Source organism: Canis lupus, chromosome 14 (assembly GCF_048164855.1).
Source record: "Canis lupus baileyi chromosome 14, mCanLup2.hap1, whole genome shotgun sequence".
NCBI lineage: Eukaryota > Metazoa > Chordata > Mammalia > Carnivora > Canidae > Canis > Canis lupus.
In genome coordinates, this window is record NC_132851.1 from 60,527,017 (window position 1) to 60,547,214 (window position 20,198).

At 35.2% G+C, this 20,198-nt stretch overlaps 1 protein-coding gene across 1 annotated transcript in view; it reads right to left on the minus strand.

The window, feature by feature from the left end:
* TMPRSS11D (transmembrane serine protease 11D) overlaps positions 1 to 20,198 on the minus strand; it is a 50,332-nt gene that overhangs the window by 13,614 nt on the left and 16,520 nt on the right. The window contains exons 2-5 of the mRNA XM_072773903.1: positions 17,013 to 17,134; positions 14,985 to 15,103; positions 6,179 to 6,246; positions 1,880 to 2,037 (exon numbers count right to left, since the gene is read on the minus strand). Of these exons, the coding sequence (XP_072630004.1) occupies positions 1,880 to 2,037; positions 6,179 to 6,246; positions 14,985 to 15,103; positions 17,013 to 17,134 (467 nt within the window). The remainder of the gene's footprint in view (positions 1 to 1,879; positions 2,038 to 6,178; positions 6,247 to 14,984; positions 15,104 to 17,012; positions 17,135 to 20,198) is intronic.

Consider the following 20,198-nt stretch of genomic DNA (forward strand, 5'->3'; position numbering starts at 1 on the left):
TTGTCAACACATAGGAAAACATTTCAATATCTTAACAGTTAGTGTAGCTGTCACAGGTGTATACTGATTGAATACCAGTCCAGCGTGGGGGCTACCAAAATCCTTTAATGTTGAGCTTATTATGAGGGAATCATGGTTTATTAAGATAGTAGTGCATGACAAAGTTGGAGGAGAGTCTTTAAATTTTATGCACATATTAAGTCTTTTTTTTAGTCATGCAAGAAATATTAATGGAGTATCTATTTTTTGTTAGATACTGGGTAGTAGAAGGACATTAGGATGAACAGGACAGACTGATTCTTGCCTTCAGGAAGCTTACAGAGTAGGATGAAGACAAACAATACAAAAATCACACAAAATGTTTTGTGGTTTCGATTGTGACGAATGTTATGAAGGAAAATGAAGTCAGTGATACAGGTAAATAATTGAGTAATGGAAGTTTAAAAAGGCTTATGTTAGAAAGCTGTGATTCAGATAAGACCTATGGATTCAAGGGGGTGATCTAGTGAGTATCATAAGAAACTGGAACAATGGGGACTCCTGGATGGTTAAGTGCTTGCCTTTGGCTCAAATCGTGATCTGAGGGTTCAGGGATTGAGCCCTGTGTCAGGCTCCCTGCTCGGTGGGGAGACTGCTTCTCCCTTTCTCCTGCCTGTCTTTCTCTCTTGCTTTCTCTCTCTCCTTAAAATAAATATATATATATATATATATATATATATATATATATATTTTTTTTTTTTTTTAAGAAACTGGAACAATGTATGCAAAAGCCCTGAGGCAGGAAGGAGAGGAGTTTGGCAGGTGGAAAAAAAATGAAAGTGTGACCGGATTATGGTGAATGAGGAAGAGTGGTAAGTGGTATAATAAGTAGCTGAAGGGTCAATTATGAACCAGATAATGCAGTGCTTTAGAACCGATGGTCATATCATTTAGTGTCGAGCCAGGATACCAAGGGATCAATATTAATAATGGTTCTTGGACAATTGGCATGAACTTGGACTGTCCCAGGTAAGCCAGGAAATTTGGTATCCTAGTTACAGGTATTTTTTGTTTGTTTATTTTATTTGTGGGAAGTCATGGGAAGCTTTTAAGTAATATTGAAATTATGTTTTAAAATATTTCCTTGATCAGCATGTGGACAGTATTTTGGAAGGGGCCAAGAAAATATTTAAAAGAATAGTATAGAGGCTACTGCAGTAGTTCAAGTCAGATATTATGTTGGCTTGGACCAAACAGGTAGCAATAGGGTGGGAAAAAAGTGGAAATAGACTGAAGACAAGCAGAGTTACAGATATTTTCAGAGAGGAGTTAGGGATGTCGCTAAATCTAATTTTCGTCTTTATTCTACAAGTATTTATCAGATACCTTCCAATTGCATTCTGTGTTCTGGATGAGGTGGAGTGGCAGTTAAATTGTTCTCTGATTTTTGTGGTAATTCTGAATGCTACCAAACAGCCTTACGTATCTACAGTCATCAAGACAAGTATGTATTCTACTGTAGAAAAATTGAAATGACATTTATTAAAATAAGTGTTCTTTAAAAAAAATTGTTCTGATCTTGAGCAGCTAGTTACCATTTCTATGGCATATCTACAGATTGAACATCTGGCAACAACATTTCTCATAAGGAGTGTTGAGATGGAAAATTACTAAAGAATTTTTAGCTAATAAAATTTACTATATGAATACTAAATGATTCTTTAAACTTTAGAATGTTTTATTTTGGAAAACTATGCATTATGTCTACCCTTATAATATATTGTTTTCTTAAAGGTTAATTTCAAGGAAATAAAAGGTCAGTTTCATTAAATTAAAACCTGAATTATACCTGGTTAAGTTGATATTTTAGTATAAAATGGCATATAAAAATGGTACTTGCATGTTATCTCAGTTGAAGGGCTTATTTCCAAGTTTCCAGAATTATTCAGCATTTGGTGTAAAACAGACTTAATTCTGCTTTTCATCAATGCTCCATTGTTATTTCTAGTGAATTTAAATTTCATGACAACATCTGCTATCACACCATTACCTTCTTGCCTAAAAACCATAAATATATTAAAAAATAAATAATTATAATTTTCTGCTATTCTGTTTATATATACTCTTATTGATTAAACATTAAAAAATTTACTTGGGGAATTTGACTTTAGAACAGATTCATATAACAGTGTTTGCATACTTACTGATATATCACAATGCTATTCCACAAATATTTGATTTCAGAGCGTAGTATACTACCCACCATGCAGTATAGCTGGCTTTGAAGTCGGAACACCAGAGGTTGAATATCAAATCTGCCATTTACTGTTCAACTTTGGTAAGTTATTGGTTCCTTAATCTTTCTGTATCTGAGTCTCTTCACGTTAAAATAAATTGTAATGAATGTTATGTGAATTAATACATGCTAAACTTTTGGGAAGAGTACATAGCATACAGTAAGTGAATAATTGTTAGCTATTATTAGACTTCACAAATCTTAAAAAAAATAGAAAACATTATCTCATTAAACAAAACTCTAAAGAGAAGAGGTTCCAAATTATGTGATTTAAAGGATCAGGTTAATTTTCTAGTACCTAAGTGTGTTAATGTGGCTACAAAAGCAAAATTTAACTTTTGTAGTCATATGTTAAAATTTTAACTCTTTGTCAGTTAGCCACAGATATTCTCCACAATGAGCCTTAGTAATTTGACTAAAGGCTATGATTATCATAAATCGATATAATTTCCACCTCCTTACATGAAAATTACCATGTAAATAATTTCTTCCACCTAACATTAGCCATTATCTTTTCTGAAAATGTGCATTAGATAAGTTTGTTCCTAGTATTTATTCTAGGTCTCTTCCTCTCCTCTCAATTGTCATTTCTAGAATAAAACTCATTCCAGATATTAATTTAATATTTACTTAGCAAATGTTAAATAGCCATCTTCTTGTACTAGGCATTGTTCTTAGTTTCAAAAATTACCTGTGACCAAGATTCATAGTTGCCATTCTCATGGATTTTGCAGTTTAGATAAAGGAGCAGACACTGAAGAAATAATTATAGCTTGCATTTCTAGCAACATGAAAGCCTAAATAGTTTTTAAAAACTTCTCCATATAAAATAACCAGAAATGCTCAATAAAATGTAATAAATGTCATTTGAAATATAGAACTAAGCTCACATTCAAGTAAGAGAAATCTTGGAAGACCAAACATAAAAAACATGAATATTATGTAGTAATCACTAGAATGTCCAACAGACTTGAGTTGTAGCATTTACATGTATGCTGGAGAGGAGGCTCTGGGCTAGTGCTAATTAGGGAGATGAATGTGAGGTTTCTAAATAAGACCAGGATTCTCAAAGAACTAAAAGTGAAAGCATGGATTGGAAAGAAAAAAATGTGGGATCCCTGGGTGGCGCAGCGGTTTGGCGCCTGCCTTTGGCCCAGGGCGCGATCCTGGAGACCCGGGATCGAATCCCACGTCGGGCTCCCGGTGCATGGAGCCTGCTTCTCCCTCTGCCTGTGTCTCTGCCTCTCTCTCTCTCTGTGACTATCATAAATAAATAAAAATTTAAAAAAAAAAAAAAAAAGGAAAGAAAAAAATGTGCTCATCATATCATAAAAAAAAAAAAAGAAGTTTATGTATCTCACAGTTCCAGGTCTAGACAGAAAAAAGAAGATTCTCCTGATAATTCATGATCATGAGCCTAGCTGCATGAAAGTTTTGGATTTGCATTATCACCATCAAAGCAAAACATAAAGGATACTTAAAGGTACATGGATTCGTGTGAAAATATGTAAAGGAAGTAATTCAGTAAGAAGGAGATTGAACCCAGGAGGTAGAGTAAGAAATAGGGAGCAAAGAAAATAGTAAACTGGTATTGTGTCATTACAATGACTAATTTGAGGTCATTACAAGTAGGATTGAACTAAAACATCATTCATAATAGCATGAACAAGAGTTCAAAATTCCCTCCATTATTTGGAAGAAGGATAGTGGATTAGGCCAACTCTCATTTAAATTTTAAGAAAATCACTAAAATAAGGCAAAGATGATCAGAATGCATTGGAAAATATAACTAGCTGTGTTTCTGTTTTAGGAGAAATGTATAACCTATAAGGATACATAAATATTGAAAATGAAATATTGAAAACTGCTCTTGAGGTTAGGCATAATGAAGAACTGAGTGAAGTCTAGTGAAACTGAGACTAGTCTAGATGGAGGGTAGTGAAAGATAAGCCCATAGAAGGAGATGGTAAGAGGAAGTCAGATAAAGGAAGATTCAGTAAGCTTTGTTACATATATATACACACACATTATATATATCAAGAATACATGTATGCTTGATATACATATATTTATATATAATATTTGACATATTGCAAGAAAGTGGTCAAGAAAAGGATTTTAACTAAGGGAGTATATATGTTTAGAATTTTGTTTCACAAAGTCTTTCTTGCTGCTGTGTAGAATGAGTGGAGCAAGACTAGGGGAAAGGAGACTCATTAGGGAGACTATTTATAGCCCAGGAAAGAGATGGTTGAGGGCACTATTTGAAGAAAAGTTGTGGATCTTAGAGACATTTAGGCAAATAGAATTGACATTAGGAAATAGAATTGAAAGATTAGATGATTGAGGGGGAGGAGAAATTAAAAATAACTTGCATATTTCTTTCTTGAGCAAGTAGATTGAAGGTGATGCCATTGATGGGAGGTAGGCAAGTAGAAGAACAACATTTGGTTGGGGAGAGATAATAGGTTCAGGTCTGGATACGGTAAAGCTGAGCTGACTGTGAGATATCTGTATGATGACGTCAAGTAGTGGCTATGTACAAGCACGTCTAGAGATGAGAAGAGAGGACTGGCCCAGAAAGGCAATTTTGAGAATAAACAGATAGAACGTATAAAGGGCAATGAAGTCGCTGAAAAGAAAGAATGTAAACTGAGAAGACGAGAGGTTTATAGCACAGGGTGATATCCAATAATATTTGAAGGATGTGCAGAGAAGGAATTAGAGCTAGTGAAGAAAATTGAGGAGTAAATGGAGAGGTAAGGAAAAATAGAGGTATGCAGGGTCATAGAAACCCCGAAGTGCTACTATTTCAAGGATGATTGAAATAATTTACAACAGTATCAAATGCCATTGAGAGGTCCAAAAAGAAGACAAGTATAGTTTGTTTGGAGCTGGTGACCTGGAACTTGTTGAACTTGGCAAGGGTAATTAGCATTTTGTGGTAAGAAGTGAGACTGTAAGGGATTGAGCAGTAGGTGGGAAGGTGGAGGGGGAAATGCAGATGGTTCATCCGTCCTATGGATTTTGAGAGCTGGTGGCCAGTACAGAAATTTTCACAAGAAAGTGCAAAGGCGAATGTGCCCTGAACTGACTGAAATTCATTTTGATAAATACTCTTCCCATGGATTCTTCCTTCTCCACTCATTTCTTAACAAAATTTATCTGACCAGATGTTCATGCTCCTGGGACTTACTAAGTGATTCTACAAAAATAAGAAATGTTAATTTTCTTGTAGTGGTGTTATTTGAGAAATACCTCTCTCTCTTCCAAAGGACTTTGCTTATTTGAAGGATTGGGTAATGTGAGCATTTGAGGCATTTGTGGGAGGGTTGGTATTTTAGTTGAGAGGGCCTGTCTCATCACATCACACAGATAGGTACACATTCAACTAAGGCACGAATGTCAAATAACTACTGCTACTCCCCTTATTATTAATTCATGCAAAACATGCTTGGCTTTGGCCACAGCATCCTTTATATTATAGCATTCCATGCAGATACAAACCAAAAAGCTTGATGTTGGTCATAGACTTCTGATCTTTGTATGAATATGCCCATGACCAAAGCATTGCACAACTGTTTACCTACACTGTATTGTAAATGGGATCCACTGGATTTATACAGTAGGATGCCCTTGCTACCATACCTTCACCTGACTCTCTTTAACCTTTCTTCCTTTCCTATCAAGAATTGAAATGAGATGTGTAGCTACATTAGTAATTAGATCATATGTGGCATGTTTTGTTTTGGTTTTGGCATTGTTTTTTAAGCTGCCCAGGATACTACTTTCATAATATTGCGACAAATTGCACGAATGTCTCATTTATTATCCACGTTGTGAACAAGTCAAATGGGCCAAATTGTATCTAAACTCATATATTTTTTATATAGTTCCACTTACCTCAGTTTGACAACATGAGCTCTGATGAACTGATTTCTTAAATTTGATTCTCTGAATGTTTTAGTAATCTGTAGAAAGAAAGGAAAAGACCTCTTCATAGTTTCAGTTGTTCTTCCCCTTCCTTCTTCCTCCCAACCTTGCAACATAGGGCTTAAGTTAATGAGGAATAGGGACTAGAGTTTTCAGTTCAGTTCAATTCCATCTCAGAACACATGAGATTGATTTAGGCTGGTGATGCAGCCCTCTGATGCAATGCCTATTTCCTCATCTATGATACAAAGATGATAATGGACAAGATGTGTCTTCACTAGAAGTCATCTCAACATCAGATGTTTTACTTGGTGGCTCTCCCCATGAGTGTTCGGGTAGGTGCCAAGCCCACACTAGGGGAGTCCATGATACAATTTATATTTGTGTGATTCCCCAACCACTGTTTTTAAGTGGGTAAAACCAGAATAAAATGAGTGATGAAAAGGGGCACAAGATGCAAAGGGCAGTTTTTTCCTTGATAATTCTAATATCTAAACATCAGAGATTATTTTTAACATCAGTTGGTAATTTCCTGACCTAACCTTAACCATTTCCCTGAATCATTTTTCAGTCCCAGCAAGGATGGTGCTCTTGAGTTATAAAGCTCAGCTTTGCAGTGAACTAGGGGCTGTTCTGTGACTGGAATGGTTCTTTCATGATGCAGGGTCAGTCAGAGGTACTGAGGTTTCCTATTAAGGGAGCAGATTCCACCAGCTTATATGGTAAGGCAGAAACAAGGGAGAGGTGGACATGGAAATTAAGTAGTATACTGAATGTTACATTAAACCAGGCTCTGACACCAATCCTTCTTGAGATTGTAATGTTTATGCAATCTCTATTACACCACATTCCATGTTTTAAAATATCTGTTCCTATAGGCTGGTATCAGACCAACCAGTTGTTCGACAAAATGATAATTTTCTTTCTTTTCATTACATTTTAAAGAGTAATGAGACTATTGGTTTTATGGAGATAGTTCATGTTTCTTTATTAAAAATTTTGGAAATACTAGTAAGTGTTAAGAAGACAGAAAAAAAAACCACTCTCCCCAAATTCTATGATCTAGAATTAATGGTTGTTGTTATTTGGTGAACTATATTCCAGTTAACTACAAAGAATGGGTTTTAATATGTTTATTAATATAGTATATTACAGGAGGTATCTTAATAAAATGATTTAACTTTAATTTTACTTGATTTTAACAGAAGTAAAAGGAACTGACTTAAAGCGAAAGAATTGCTAAAATTTGGATAAATGTTTCCTGTGATTATTTTTTAATTCATAGCTTGTCATTGCACCTGCACAGGTTAGATTGGACCAAAGTAAAAAATCCACCTCAATTATGACATTTTTGTTATGTGGAAAACTTTGGTGAAGACTAAGATAATAAGCAACATAAAGAAAGCAAGTTGATTCATTGGTTGATTTCAAGATACAAGGATAAAAGAAGAGGACCATGGATAAGATTTTATATTTCCCAGAGTGGAATGTTATTGACCCTTTCATTAGAAATTATCAAATGTTTGGTAGAAAATCAGTAAGCAGATGATTGAAGAGAATTCCAATAGGATAGTGAAAAAGGAAGCTGATGAAGAACACAGAGATAAGTTACTATGAGAACTTAAATGAGCCTTGTAACCTTTCTTCCTCTCAGTTTTTCCATCTGTAAAAGTACAGTCAAAAGGGGCACCTGGGTGGCTCAGTGGTCGAGCATCTGCCTTTGGCGTAGGTTGTGTTCCTGGGGTCCTAGGATGGAGTCCCACATGGGGCTGCCCCTGTAGGGAGCCTGCTTCTCCCTTTGCCTGCTCCCTGCCTTTCTCTATGTGTCTCTCATGAATACATAAATAAATAAAATCTTTAAAAAAGTACAGTCAAAAGTGTATTAAAAAATTATCTGTACACAGTTAACTACTGCAACTTCCAAAGACTATGCACCTGCTTTTAGTGAACTTTACAGTCAGCACTTAGCCTTTTCTCTTTTTTCAAAATTATTACTGTTCAAAAGGTAAAACAAGTTCACTTTCACACTTCTTTGATTTTGTCATCTGCACTATTAACACTTTTGTTACCTTGGACAAAAGTCAAGTACACAATGGAAAAAAAGAAATATTTTATATTTCCCTCCTGATTGAAGGTGACAATACTATCTTGGGATTCTAGTATGTAATAGAACTACCATACTTCAGTAATATTCATAGTTGATAAGAATTGAAGTGAGATGTTGATTATTTAAGGTCCAACAAAGTGAATCATTGAGTTTGTTAGTAGACAAGTCATTAAAAGGTAAAACATTACATACAGAAAGTTTGTAATTATCACACGTTTTCATCCTTAGAGAAAAAGATCTTATTAGCTACCCATAAAAATAAAGCACCTTATTTTCAGTGTCTTCTTCCTTAATACCTATAATTCTGTTGTTACTATTCATGAGCTGAATAATAGAAATAATGTTGTTTTGTGATTTCAACCACTTTCCAGTTACTACTTTCTTTTCTGTTTAACCAGAAGATCTGGAAAGCTCAGTTTTCAAGAAAAGATAAAATATGTAGCAATATGATCTGTTACTACAGTGGTCTCTAAATATTTTTGATTATGCATTCCTATGGGTAAAGCATTTTGGCATGAGTAGCCAAAACATGTATTATTTATTTATAAATTATATACATGTAATAATACTGTACTGCTGACAATATATATTATAAAACATTGACAAAATTAGAAATTAAAAAGGCTGAGTTATAGAGCAAACATTAAGGAATTGTATTCCATTTATATTTAATAATAATATTTTCCCTGTTAATGTGACTGGATAGAATTTTTAATTTTTGAAACACTTTGTGATAAAATGACTCAAAGTTATGATTCTAAGTTTAATTTAAATACTTGGTTTGAAGTTCTGAAGAAGTTTCCACAGAATTATGTGGCTCATATGCATAAAGTACATCACCTGCAGAATTTAATAAATAATGACACAAAGCTGTCGGTCCATCCCACACATTGTGCAAAAGTTTTCTTGAAATTCAGCAAGTGACTTTCCATCTTCCCTGAGGTCAACTGGTTATCCTTGCAAACCAAATAAAATGTGTTTCATATTATATGTTTTTAAAGAAATGTGTTCCAAATCAACCAAGCATGATTGTTAATCCTTCTCCTCTGCTAATTTTTATGTGTGTACGTCTAAGCAGTTTCATAGATAACATGCATCATTTTCAGTAAGACAGAAGAAAATCCAAAAACCTAATGATGGACTCATTGCTAAACATGTTTTCAGTCTTCTCTCCATGGTATGAGTTTTATGTAAAATGTGGCTAATTTCTTTTACTTACACATGAAGAAACAGGATGTGTACATGTGTGTATGTGTCTTCAAAGAAAGGTATTGCTTCACCCGGTAATTTGGCTCTAGTCAGGAGCAGTAAAGTGTCAGTTCTGTCATTATGTTTCTGTTCTCTTACTGGTTCACTACTGTCCGTGCATATTAGAATGATCTCCAAATTGTGGGTTTTAAAATTTGTGTTTTGCAGGATTTTCTGTTTTCCTTGTTGATTCAGTTTATTTAAAACTAGGTAATAGAATCTTTAAATCTAGCTGAAACTGCACATGATTGAAATCTATTCAGAGAACATAAATATACTGAAACCTAGTCAGTTCTGCTGTGTCACTGCTCTTCCCCTCTTCTCTCAAAATATCTTTGCGCACATTGTGTGGGAGCAGGTGACATAAAACCAAACACGGGTGCCAGTGTCAATTCCCTTATTAAATAATAGGAAAGCACTTCCTTTCTTCTAAAAAATATTCTTTGTGGGAAAAATACATGTAGAGTGATATCTGATTATTTGAGTATTCACAATTATTGTGAATCTCTTCCTGGAATGCACAACACCATTTTGGAGACCGCTGTGAGCCTAACTGCAATGATGTCTTTATTTTGTGTCCCTAAGAGTTGGCACAGGAACCAAAAGACAGAATGGATCATTTATTTATTCATTCAAAAAACATTTGATGTCAAGTGTGTACCAAATTATTTTTTAGGCATTAAGTAACAACCGATGCTCATTAAATGAATGTGCCTGAAATGAATTTTATCCAGAAGCCCTGCTGGTCTAAGTGATGCGATAAGATTAATCTCAAATTGATAACTGTTTTCTCTATCTTCCTATGTCCTAGTTTGTTTATGGGACTATAATTAGGTATATTTGGAAAAAATGGCAATTGTTTGCAGAATCTGTTGCAATAACAGTCCCGATACCAAAGGAGAGTTTCAACAGTTTAGCTGATCCCAGGTATGAATCCCAACTGAGGTCTTTTGTTTTACTTAGAAAGACCCATCCAATCAGAATGTACTCATAGTTTTGACGCATGTATTTTGCAAACAGTTTCTTTCATTATTTCTAGATGACCTTGTTCTTTTTTTCACTCATTCAACGACAGTTTTTGAGCACTTCCTGCACTGCACATCCCTTCTATCAAGCACTGGGATACAATGGTGATAGAAAATAAACAGTCTTTGTCATTATGGAGCTTATATTTAAGGGGGGGCAGACAAGTACCAATCAAGTTATTATTCACATTTGAATAAATTATAAGTACAATAATATTATAGAGCCATTTGATCCAACCAATGAGATTAGAGAGATTCCTCAGAGGAAATGCTTATGGAGTTGAGATTTTTAGGAAGAATCAGTCAGCTAATTGAAGAGGAAGGAAAAGCCTCACAGATGAAGTCAGTGGTTCATGCAAAGTCCCGAGATGGGAACACACAGGTTGTTTTAGGAATGAAAGAAGGCCAGTGCAACAATAGCATGGAGAGCAAGGAGGCTAGGGTGACAGAAAGGCCAGACCATGCAGGTCTTGTTAGTGTGTAAAGATTTTGGCCTTTAACATAAATGGTGGCAGTCAGTGAAGTGTTTTAAACAAAAGGATAATATAGTTAGATTTGCAGTTTGAGAATAATTTCTTTTTTTGTAAAAGATTTATTTATTTTAGAGAGAGAAAGAGAGAGAGAAGAGCATGGTGGGAAAGGGCAGAGGGAGAGGGAGAGAGAATCTCAAGCAGACTCTACTGCTGAGTGGAGCCTGATGTAGGGCCTGATCTCAAGACTTTGAGATCATGACCTGAGCTGAAACCAAGAGTCAGACACTTAACTGACTGTGCCACTCAGGTGCCCCAAGAATAATTTCTTTTGTTGTATATGGAAATTCAACATTAGGGAAGAAATTGTGCAAATTAGTTGTGCTATTTTATTTATTTTTAATTTTTTTAAAGATCTTATTTATTTATCCATAGACACACACTGAGAGAGAGAGAGAGAGAGAGAGAGAGGCAGAGATACAGGTAGAGGGAGAAGCAGGCTCCATGCAGGGAGCTTGATTGGGACTTGATCCTGGGATTCCAGGATCACCAGAGGCCACCAGACTCCAGAATCCAGGCCACCCATGTGTCCCAGTTGTGCTATTTTAGTGCTTGAGAGTAGAAGTGGCTTTGGAAGAGCATGGTGTTAGGTATGAAGAGAAATGAATGGATATGAGGGACATAGAGGGGATAAAACTCACAAGGGTTGGTAATAGATTGGATATTTAGAATGATAGAGGACAGTAGGTCAAAGATGAATTCTAGGTTTTTGGTTTGGAAAAGTGAATAAATGTTGTTGTCCTTATGGGAACAGGGCTATTGGAAGAAGGCTACTATAATGTGGGGAGAACATGAGTTTGATTATGAGACATAATATATTTGAGATTTAAAAAACAACAACAGCCAGGTAGAGATATTAAGCTGGCAGCTGGGTGAAAAGGTCTGAAGTACAGAAGAAAAATCTGGGCTTGAGACCAAGTGAGTCATTAGATAAGTATTGGTTGAAGTAATATTCATGGATGAGATCATCTAAAGATACAAAAGTGTGACTGGAGAAAAGAGCAAGGTCAAAACCTTGGGGAATTTCAACATTGAATATTAGTGTACAGGAGGGTGATCCTGTAAGGACACAGAGGAGTGGCTGGAGAGGCAGGATAGGAAAAACAGATGAATGAATATCATGCTTGAAAGTCACAAAATCATAGACTTTTTATGTTAGAATGTACTATAAAAATCATCTGGTCTAATGATTTTATTTCACTGATGAGTAAACAGAGCTAGAAAATACATGTGAATTGCCTAATGTAATAGAATGTTCTGAGACTACTCTGCTTATTAAGTATAACAATGCTGTCTGTGGGACAAGGATAATGATGGTACTCATGTTACCATTGGGAAATGGTGTGATCCTTGGATTTGGAGTCAGGAGACCTTGGTTTGAATTCTGGTTCTACTACTCTTCACTTGACTGACCTGTTTCCTCATCTCACAACCTTTACTTTACCCATCTATAAAAATGATTTGTTAATTCATGTGGCTGTCGTAAACCGGAGGTTAGAAAGTGCCTTGTAAACTGTAAATTAACACTGCATTAGAGTATAATTCATATAGTGTTTTTTTATATAGTGTTTTTAATGTTCAAAGTGTTTTCACAGAAGGATAAATATTTCAAGGGAAATCTTTCTCTGCCAGATGTTTAGATATATTGTAAAACCACAGTACTCGAAATAGCATCGTACTGGTACAGGCAAAGATTAATCAATGAAGGAAAAGTACAGACAAAAGAAAAGGAGCAATTTAGTGTATAATAAAGGTGGCCTGACAAATCCATTGCACTATTTAACACACTGTTTTGGTACTACCACCTACGTATTTTGGGAATAAAGCTGGATCTCTGCCCTATTGCAAAGTAAATTACAGATGAATAAAAGATAAAACTATAAAAACTGAAATAATAAAACTATAAAAAGAAAACGAAGGTGAATATTTTAAAGAGAATTTAGAGTGGAGAAAGCCATTTTTAGCTTGACACAAAAGTGAGCAATCATAAAAAAGATTGATAATTTGGCTATACGAAAAGTTAAATGTTTAACATTTAGAAAAACCTACAATATAAACAAGATTGAGAGTCAAATCATATTATTAGAGAAATATATGCAATTTGAATGATAGGCAGCTTTGATATTCTAGTAAGGATAAGTTTTTTATTTTTCCAAATCCACATAAAATAGACAAGAGCTCCAGAAGAAAATGGGAAAGGTCATGACCAGGCAATTCTCACCTATTGGATTAGCAACCATTAAAATGATTTACAATGCTGCATCATATTAATGCTGTGGGGAAATAAGCATACCTGCGTATACCTATGTACTGCTGTTGAGAATGTGAACTGGAGCACTTCTGGAGTTTAGTCTAAAAATTAATCTTAAAAATGCATTAGGCCACTAAATTTGATATAAGCAAGTGATTGAATAAATATATGGAGAGAATATACAGATAGAAGAATTTTAAATAGTCTTCAAATATTCAGAGCATAGCTCTCCACTCTTCTAACTCCTTATGTGTGGATTAGACATAGTGTCTTCCTTCTAAAGAGTATGATATGGAAAAGGGAGGGAATAACTTTACAATGTTGAAACCTGATGATCACTGCTTCAGCTGGGTGATTAAGTCAACAGTGATAAGTCATATACTGACAGTGTAATGAACCCCCTTCATGTGATGGAATGAAAATGATACTGTTCCTCTTTGGTCTTCTTCCCTCCTCAAAACTTGTAACTCCACTCTAAACAAGAGAAAATATTGGGGAAAAAAAGGCCACTTGCAGTACTCTGCAGAATGTCAAGGTTCTCAAAAACAAGGAACATCTTAGGAACTGTCATAGAGTCTCTCCCCAAATCACTGATTCAGCTACTTATTCTGATCTCATTAAACATTTAAATGATATACCTAACTTCATTTGGTCTAATCCCATGCTAACTAAGCAGATGTTTCATAACTTGGCTTCCAGCGAAGTTTGCCTCTGGGGGAAAATGTGTTAGACAAGCCAATGATTCAGTCCTTCAGCCATAAGAGTTCTCATTATAGATTAACCTAGTGGTTCCTAAAGTGTGGTCCTTGGACCATTAGCACCAGTATCACCTGGGAACTTAGAAATGCAAATTTTTGGATCCACCCTAGACCTACCTATTGAATCAGCAAGCTCTGACATCAGGACTCAGAAATCCATGTTTTGACAAGCATGACAGGTGACTCTGTTACATGCTAAAGTTTTAGAGCCATTGGATTAATTTGTATTCTTAGGACTCTTTAAAAAGGTAAGTAAGCAGCCTTGAGATTGGTCAACTCTGACTCTGTGGGTTAAAGACCAGACTCTAGTCCATGGTCATAAATGAATGCAAAAGGTCCACTTGTGGGGTTTCCTGGCAGGCCTCTTCAAGTGAAAGCCTGACCTTGCTTTGCATACTTTCTATGCCTATCATTGAACCAGAGTAAGATGTTGTCTAAACTATGTTATTATTGACATGCAAACATGTCTGTTAACACCTGCTACCTGTGTATTTAATTGGACAAGAAAAAAGGAAAGAAGGCAAAATGGAAAGAATTAAAAAGGCAGTTTCAAGGAGAGCAGTCATAAATACTCAACTTGAACAAACAGCAGACTTCCAACCTTTGAAGTCATAATCATATAAAATAAGAATTTACTCAAGAGTTTTCTAATGCTTTTCACTTATAACTTAAAAAATGTAAAGAACCACTATACTAGCAAATTAACTTGGAGAAAGCCCAAAGAACCACATCTTTTACTATACAGGGAATTAAAATATGCAGAGCATTTAGTAATTACAAATAGATCACAAAATATTAGGTTTATTATCAAATTTGTTTTATGATGGAATAAAGAGCAAAGACAAATATTAACTTACCAGAGATTCAATTCTTCCACTCAAAGTCCTGTATTCTTGTGTCCCTGGTGAATTTAATTGATTACTATATTGGACATTTAGGATTTGAAAACTGCTATGGTAAAAGTAAGACTTTTGATCTGGAAAACAAAGAAAAGGCAGAGTCAGTCTCACCACTAAGTACTTTAATTTACCCTGGATTACAGGATGCTATATTACACAATTAAAAAAATTTGGTTCTCTTAGAGAAAGCCCCAAACTTATTAGAAATGTAGCTATAATAAAATTATTTTCTTTCAGTTTTTTGAAAAACTGACAGATTTAAGAAATGTAAGGATGTAAGATGTAAGGATGTAATTATGTAAGGATGTAAGAAAACGAGAGCAACATTATTTGTGAAATTAAACTGCTGAGATGTATCATAATTTTCATTTTTATTATGTTTTAGGGAGATTTATGATTGCTGATTTATTCATTCAAGAAGTATTAATGAATGTCTATAATATGCTATTATTCATTTATCACTAAGGAATAACCCAAATGAATTCTGAATAGTTTTAAAAATTATTTCAAATAATTATCGTTGTAGAGGAATTGATGGCTTGTCCTTAGTTTTTTAGACTAAGCTAGAAAATAAGCCTTTGAACAAGATAACAGATTGGTTGTCCAGTGTGAATTGTTTTTACCAAAAATAAGCCTTCCAGAGGACATATTCAGCCATGTGAAGAAAGTAAACATTTCCAAAACATGCTGTATACCTCTTAGAAACGTTATGAACATGAATGTAATTTAACCTGTCCCAGGAAAAATCTCTGCTTTCTTTTGATCATTCATATGTATAATTTATGCAGTGAATTACCTCAATCAGGGGAAAGAGCTGGAGAGCCTGGTGGAAGGGTAATATAGTCCTTTGTGGTGGAAGGACAAGTCTTTTGAGGGCAATGAATGGTCACTGGGACACATTCTGAAGAGCACTAACCTAGACTCCTCCACCTGTGTGATAATATAGTGCCATTAAGAGTGAAAATTCATTAATTTATTGGAAATTTGAGGTTTCATGCCTCTGTAATTCACCTTAGATGTAGTCAACTTCAGGTGATTTGATAGCAAAATGTAGCTATAATTTTATAATTAGCATGACAGAAAAGATTATTCATTATCACTGGTTTTCCTAATGTTGGTAATTTTATTATACCCTCAAGAGTTTTTCAACTTTCACATAAATAGTTTTGCCGATTTACAAGAGAACATACAATAAATTATGTTCTGTCTCTCCATACTTATACATACCCATATACCTACACACATACTCACACATGTGATTTCAATGATTCACAGAATTATAACTGGAATAAAATAACCCCAAAGTGCATTTTAAAGTGAAAAAAGCAGATTATAGCATATATTATTTAGTGAATTTGACAGATTTTATTTATCTACATTAAAACATCTGAAAGAATATTCACTGGGATATTAAGAACATTATGAGTAAACAGGGTATCATGTATTCTTTATATTGTTTCTTGCCCATGTGTCCTATATTTTTGTATTATAATAATAATAAGAGAAATAATAAGAGATTCTTTTTAAATTTTGTTTTTACTTCTTATCTTTCATAATGGTCCTCTCAAGGTTGTTTTATCTGGAGAAAGATCATGAATTAACAAATACTAACAGATTTTTAGATGTTGAAACTTAAAGTTCTTTGCAATATATCACTTTTACAATTTTATTGGGTTATTATATGAAGAAGGAAATAATGATATTAAATGAGAAAACAAAATAGGCAAATTTTGGCTATTTTGGCTAGAAAAATTCTTGCCTGGGTAATGATGTTTATTATGCTAAAAAAAGAGAGAGAAGAGAAAAAAGTACTGATTGAAGGAAAATATAGACATAAACATATATTTAGGGATATATAAGACATACAATTATGTTATATTAAGAAAGAAAAGTGGCAATAGAAGAGAGAATGCCAGACTTTCCATCTGAAGACATATTTAGTTATTTGGTTTGAAAAGTAGAACTTTGAGTCTTCTAAGTACTTACCAAACGCTAAGAAGTGGATGAGTAGAGCTATGGTTACGGCCAGGATTACCACCCCTGCCACAACAACGAAACACACTACATATGGATTCAGGAATCTTGAGCCTGATGGCACCCGTGCTGGCCTTAAAACAAGAGAAAATGATCAGAGACTAATCCTTTCACTCAGAGAAGCCATTACTTCAGTGCTCATGAACATTTTCTGCCTTCCTAAGTCTTTTAGCCTGAATATAGTTTTTTTTTTTTTAAGATTTTATTTATATATTCATGAGAGAATATATAATCCCCACAGGGAGCCTGATGAGGGGCTCGATCTCAGGACCCGGGGATCATGACCTGAGCCAAAGGCAGAGGCTCAACTCCTGAGCCGCCCAGGTGCCCCAACATAGTTCTATTTATAGGAAACAACATGATTCTTGATCAGGAGATGATCCTGAAATTGAACCTGAACTAACAACATTCTCCTTAATGACTTTTCTTTCAAAATTTTTTCAGCACAAAAATGCTGACATTTTGGTAGTTTGATGAAAAGATAAGTAAATCTGGCCTACGCTTTGCAATTATTTTCCCTTCTTCTGCCAGTTGATGAGGTTCTCAAGAGTAACAACTAATTGTACTGTTTTATTGTCTTTCCAAGACACTATGTTGGACAATTACTATAATAAATCTCCCTTAACTGGGCACCATCTCCACCAGTGTACAGAAGGGGAGTCATTCTGGGTGGGGAGAGGGGCGGAGGGATTCAGAACGTAGCATTTCTCACTGTCATATTCTCTATATTATTAAAAATGGGGTGTGACCAGAGGTTAAGTGCTCAGATCTAGGAGAGTAGCAAGCTCCTGAAGTGAATTAGAACTGTCCCAATAGCAGATTTGTGTGATTTATTATTTTCCCCCATGAATCTGTCAACTGCAGTCTAAGCCAATACATTTGTGCTAATATAATATCTGGTAATTATTAGGTCCTATCTTCTTCACCCCCTCCCCACAACCACATTCACTTGCACTGGGGAGGTAACCAGAAGGGCTGTGTGAATTTCTGTTTTATCACTTCTTTGCTTAGGGATCATGTTGTCATTTATCTGAGACTTTCCTATTCTGACAAATGGTATTAATAATATCTGCCTCACAGGCCGTCTTGAAGATCAATGAGGTTATGTTAGGAAATATATTTCTAGTTAAATAGGTTATCTACTAGGGCATGTGCCTCTTGAGGGGAAAGACAGTATGCATGTTTATGTTTCTGACACTTTGCAAAGTGCCTGGCACAAATAGGCAGTTCATAAATATTCATAATATTTAAAAATATTTGTTACATATGTTAACTTCTGAGCATGTTTCCGATATAAAGCCTTAACATAGCTGAAAAGCAGTTACATTTAGCAAGAATATAGTCTTTCATTTTTCCTATTTGTTTTGCCAACATTCTGATATAAGTGTAAAGAGAATACTCTGAGGGTCAGTGATTCCCAGACACTTAGTTTCCATAGCAGGGTTGCCTGATGTTGTTTGGCCTCTACACAACTCACAGACTTATAGAAGAGCACTTCCTGGTGTTTTGCAATGTACCAACTGCACATTGTATTCTGTGGTTCTGGGACCAGTAACATATCAGGTGATTGTTAGAAGCCAACCTAGACTTGGCCAACTTTCAGTTTTGGAGAATAAAGACATTAAACATACAGACCATGCTCAAACATTATCAGTTAGTGAAAGGTCATTCACATGAAGTAGGAAGGACATAGTCTCAGGCTAACATAAAATGAGTGATTTAGCTTTAGCTTTATATCTTTTTACTATATTGCTCTTATTTGTTCATTTTGCTATACTGGTGAAAATCGACCTTTAATGACACCTGTCCAGAGTCCAACATTTGGAAACTCCTACTGTGGTAAGCTCCAAATGGAAAAAATTGGCACTTTAACCTTTGCTGATTCTAGAGACTCAGTTTACTTATCTGTCACCATATGTAGTCACGGAACCAATGACATGCGATCACAAATGCACAGTGTTTGGCATTTGTGATGTCAGTAAATGTTAGTGGGTGCTGAGTAGTGGCAGAGCCAAAAGGAGACAGAATTGGGGTCCAGGGTAAACCCCAAAGCCTGAATAATTTCCAAACTGATTGATCCTTTTCCTCAACCGGAAATGAACTAATGTGTCAAGATTTATGAGTGTGGAGAAGAAGTGCTGACAAACAAGGAGTAAGCTGGAGGCCGAAAACAAAAACCGAAGGCTAGAGTCAGCATGTGCTGTGTTAGCTTGGATGAGGCTCCCATGGGAATGACTTTAGCGCCGACTTTGCTTCAGTTCATGGAAAACACCTTAAACTCAATGACTAAAAAAGCATCATGAGACATATGACTCAATAAACAATGGGTGTGTAGCTCAAATCACCTTAATCTCACATGCCATAACTAATTGCATAAGAATGGGATGTTCCACCCCGTAGAAACAGCTGAAGAATTATCTACTCTCTTGTTGGTAGCGCAACTTGTCATTGAACGTTTGTATGTGGTTGATGACAAAGCTTATGCTAACGCAAAGTACGTTGTGTGCAATATTTACTTTGTTGACTATTAGAGATAAATGTTTGCAAACACTGAATTTTGACTCGATGTGATGGAAATCTGTGCAAGAAAATACTTTGCTTTCAAAGCTGGTTCCTGATCAGTGAGATTTTTAGTGCTTGTGTTTGAACAAAGTAAAACAAATAATTCAGTTATAACATGTTTAGCCAGCTTCTCCTTCTCTTTCACTTTCTTTTATTGACTTGGAAAAGTTAACAATGTTGGAAAATTTATTCAATACCTTTGAGAGTCTAAGCATCAGGCATTGAACATGTATATCGCCAGTCTTCTCAATTGTAAAGCAGGTATTATGATCCCTGTTTTGAGGATAGGGAAACTGAGGCTCAGAGAGTAAATAACTCAAAATTACTCAGGAGTGGCAGAGCTGAGAACTGAAACTAGGTTGTTCTAAATCAACGCACATGCACTTCCTTTCACAGACAAGACCTCACTCACACTACGGAAGACAGGAAAGCTTTGGGACTCTCCTATCTCTTTTGACTTCATTTGGGGGAAGCAAAAGTGATCAACATCCACTGAGTGTTAGGACTCTGTCTCACACATAGCAAGTGTGCAATAAAATAATTATTCATTTAATTTTAATTTGAAAGAAAAATATT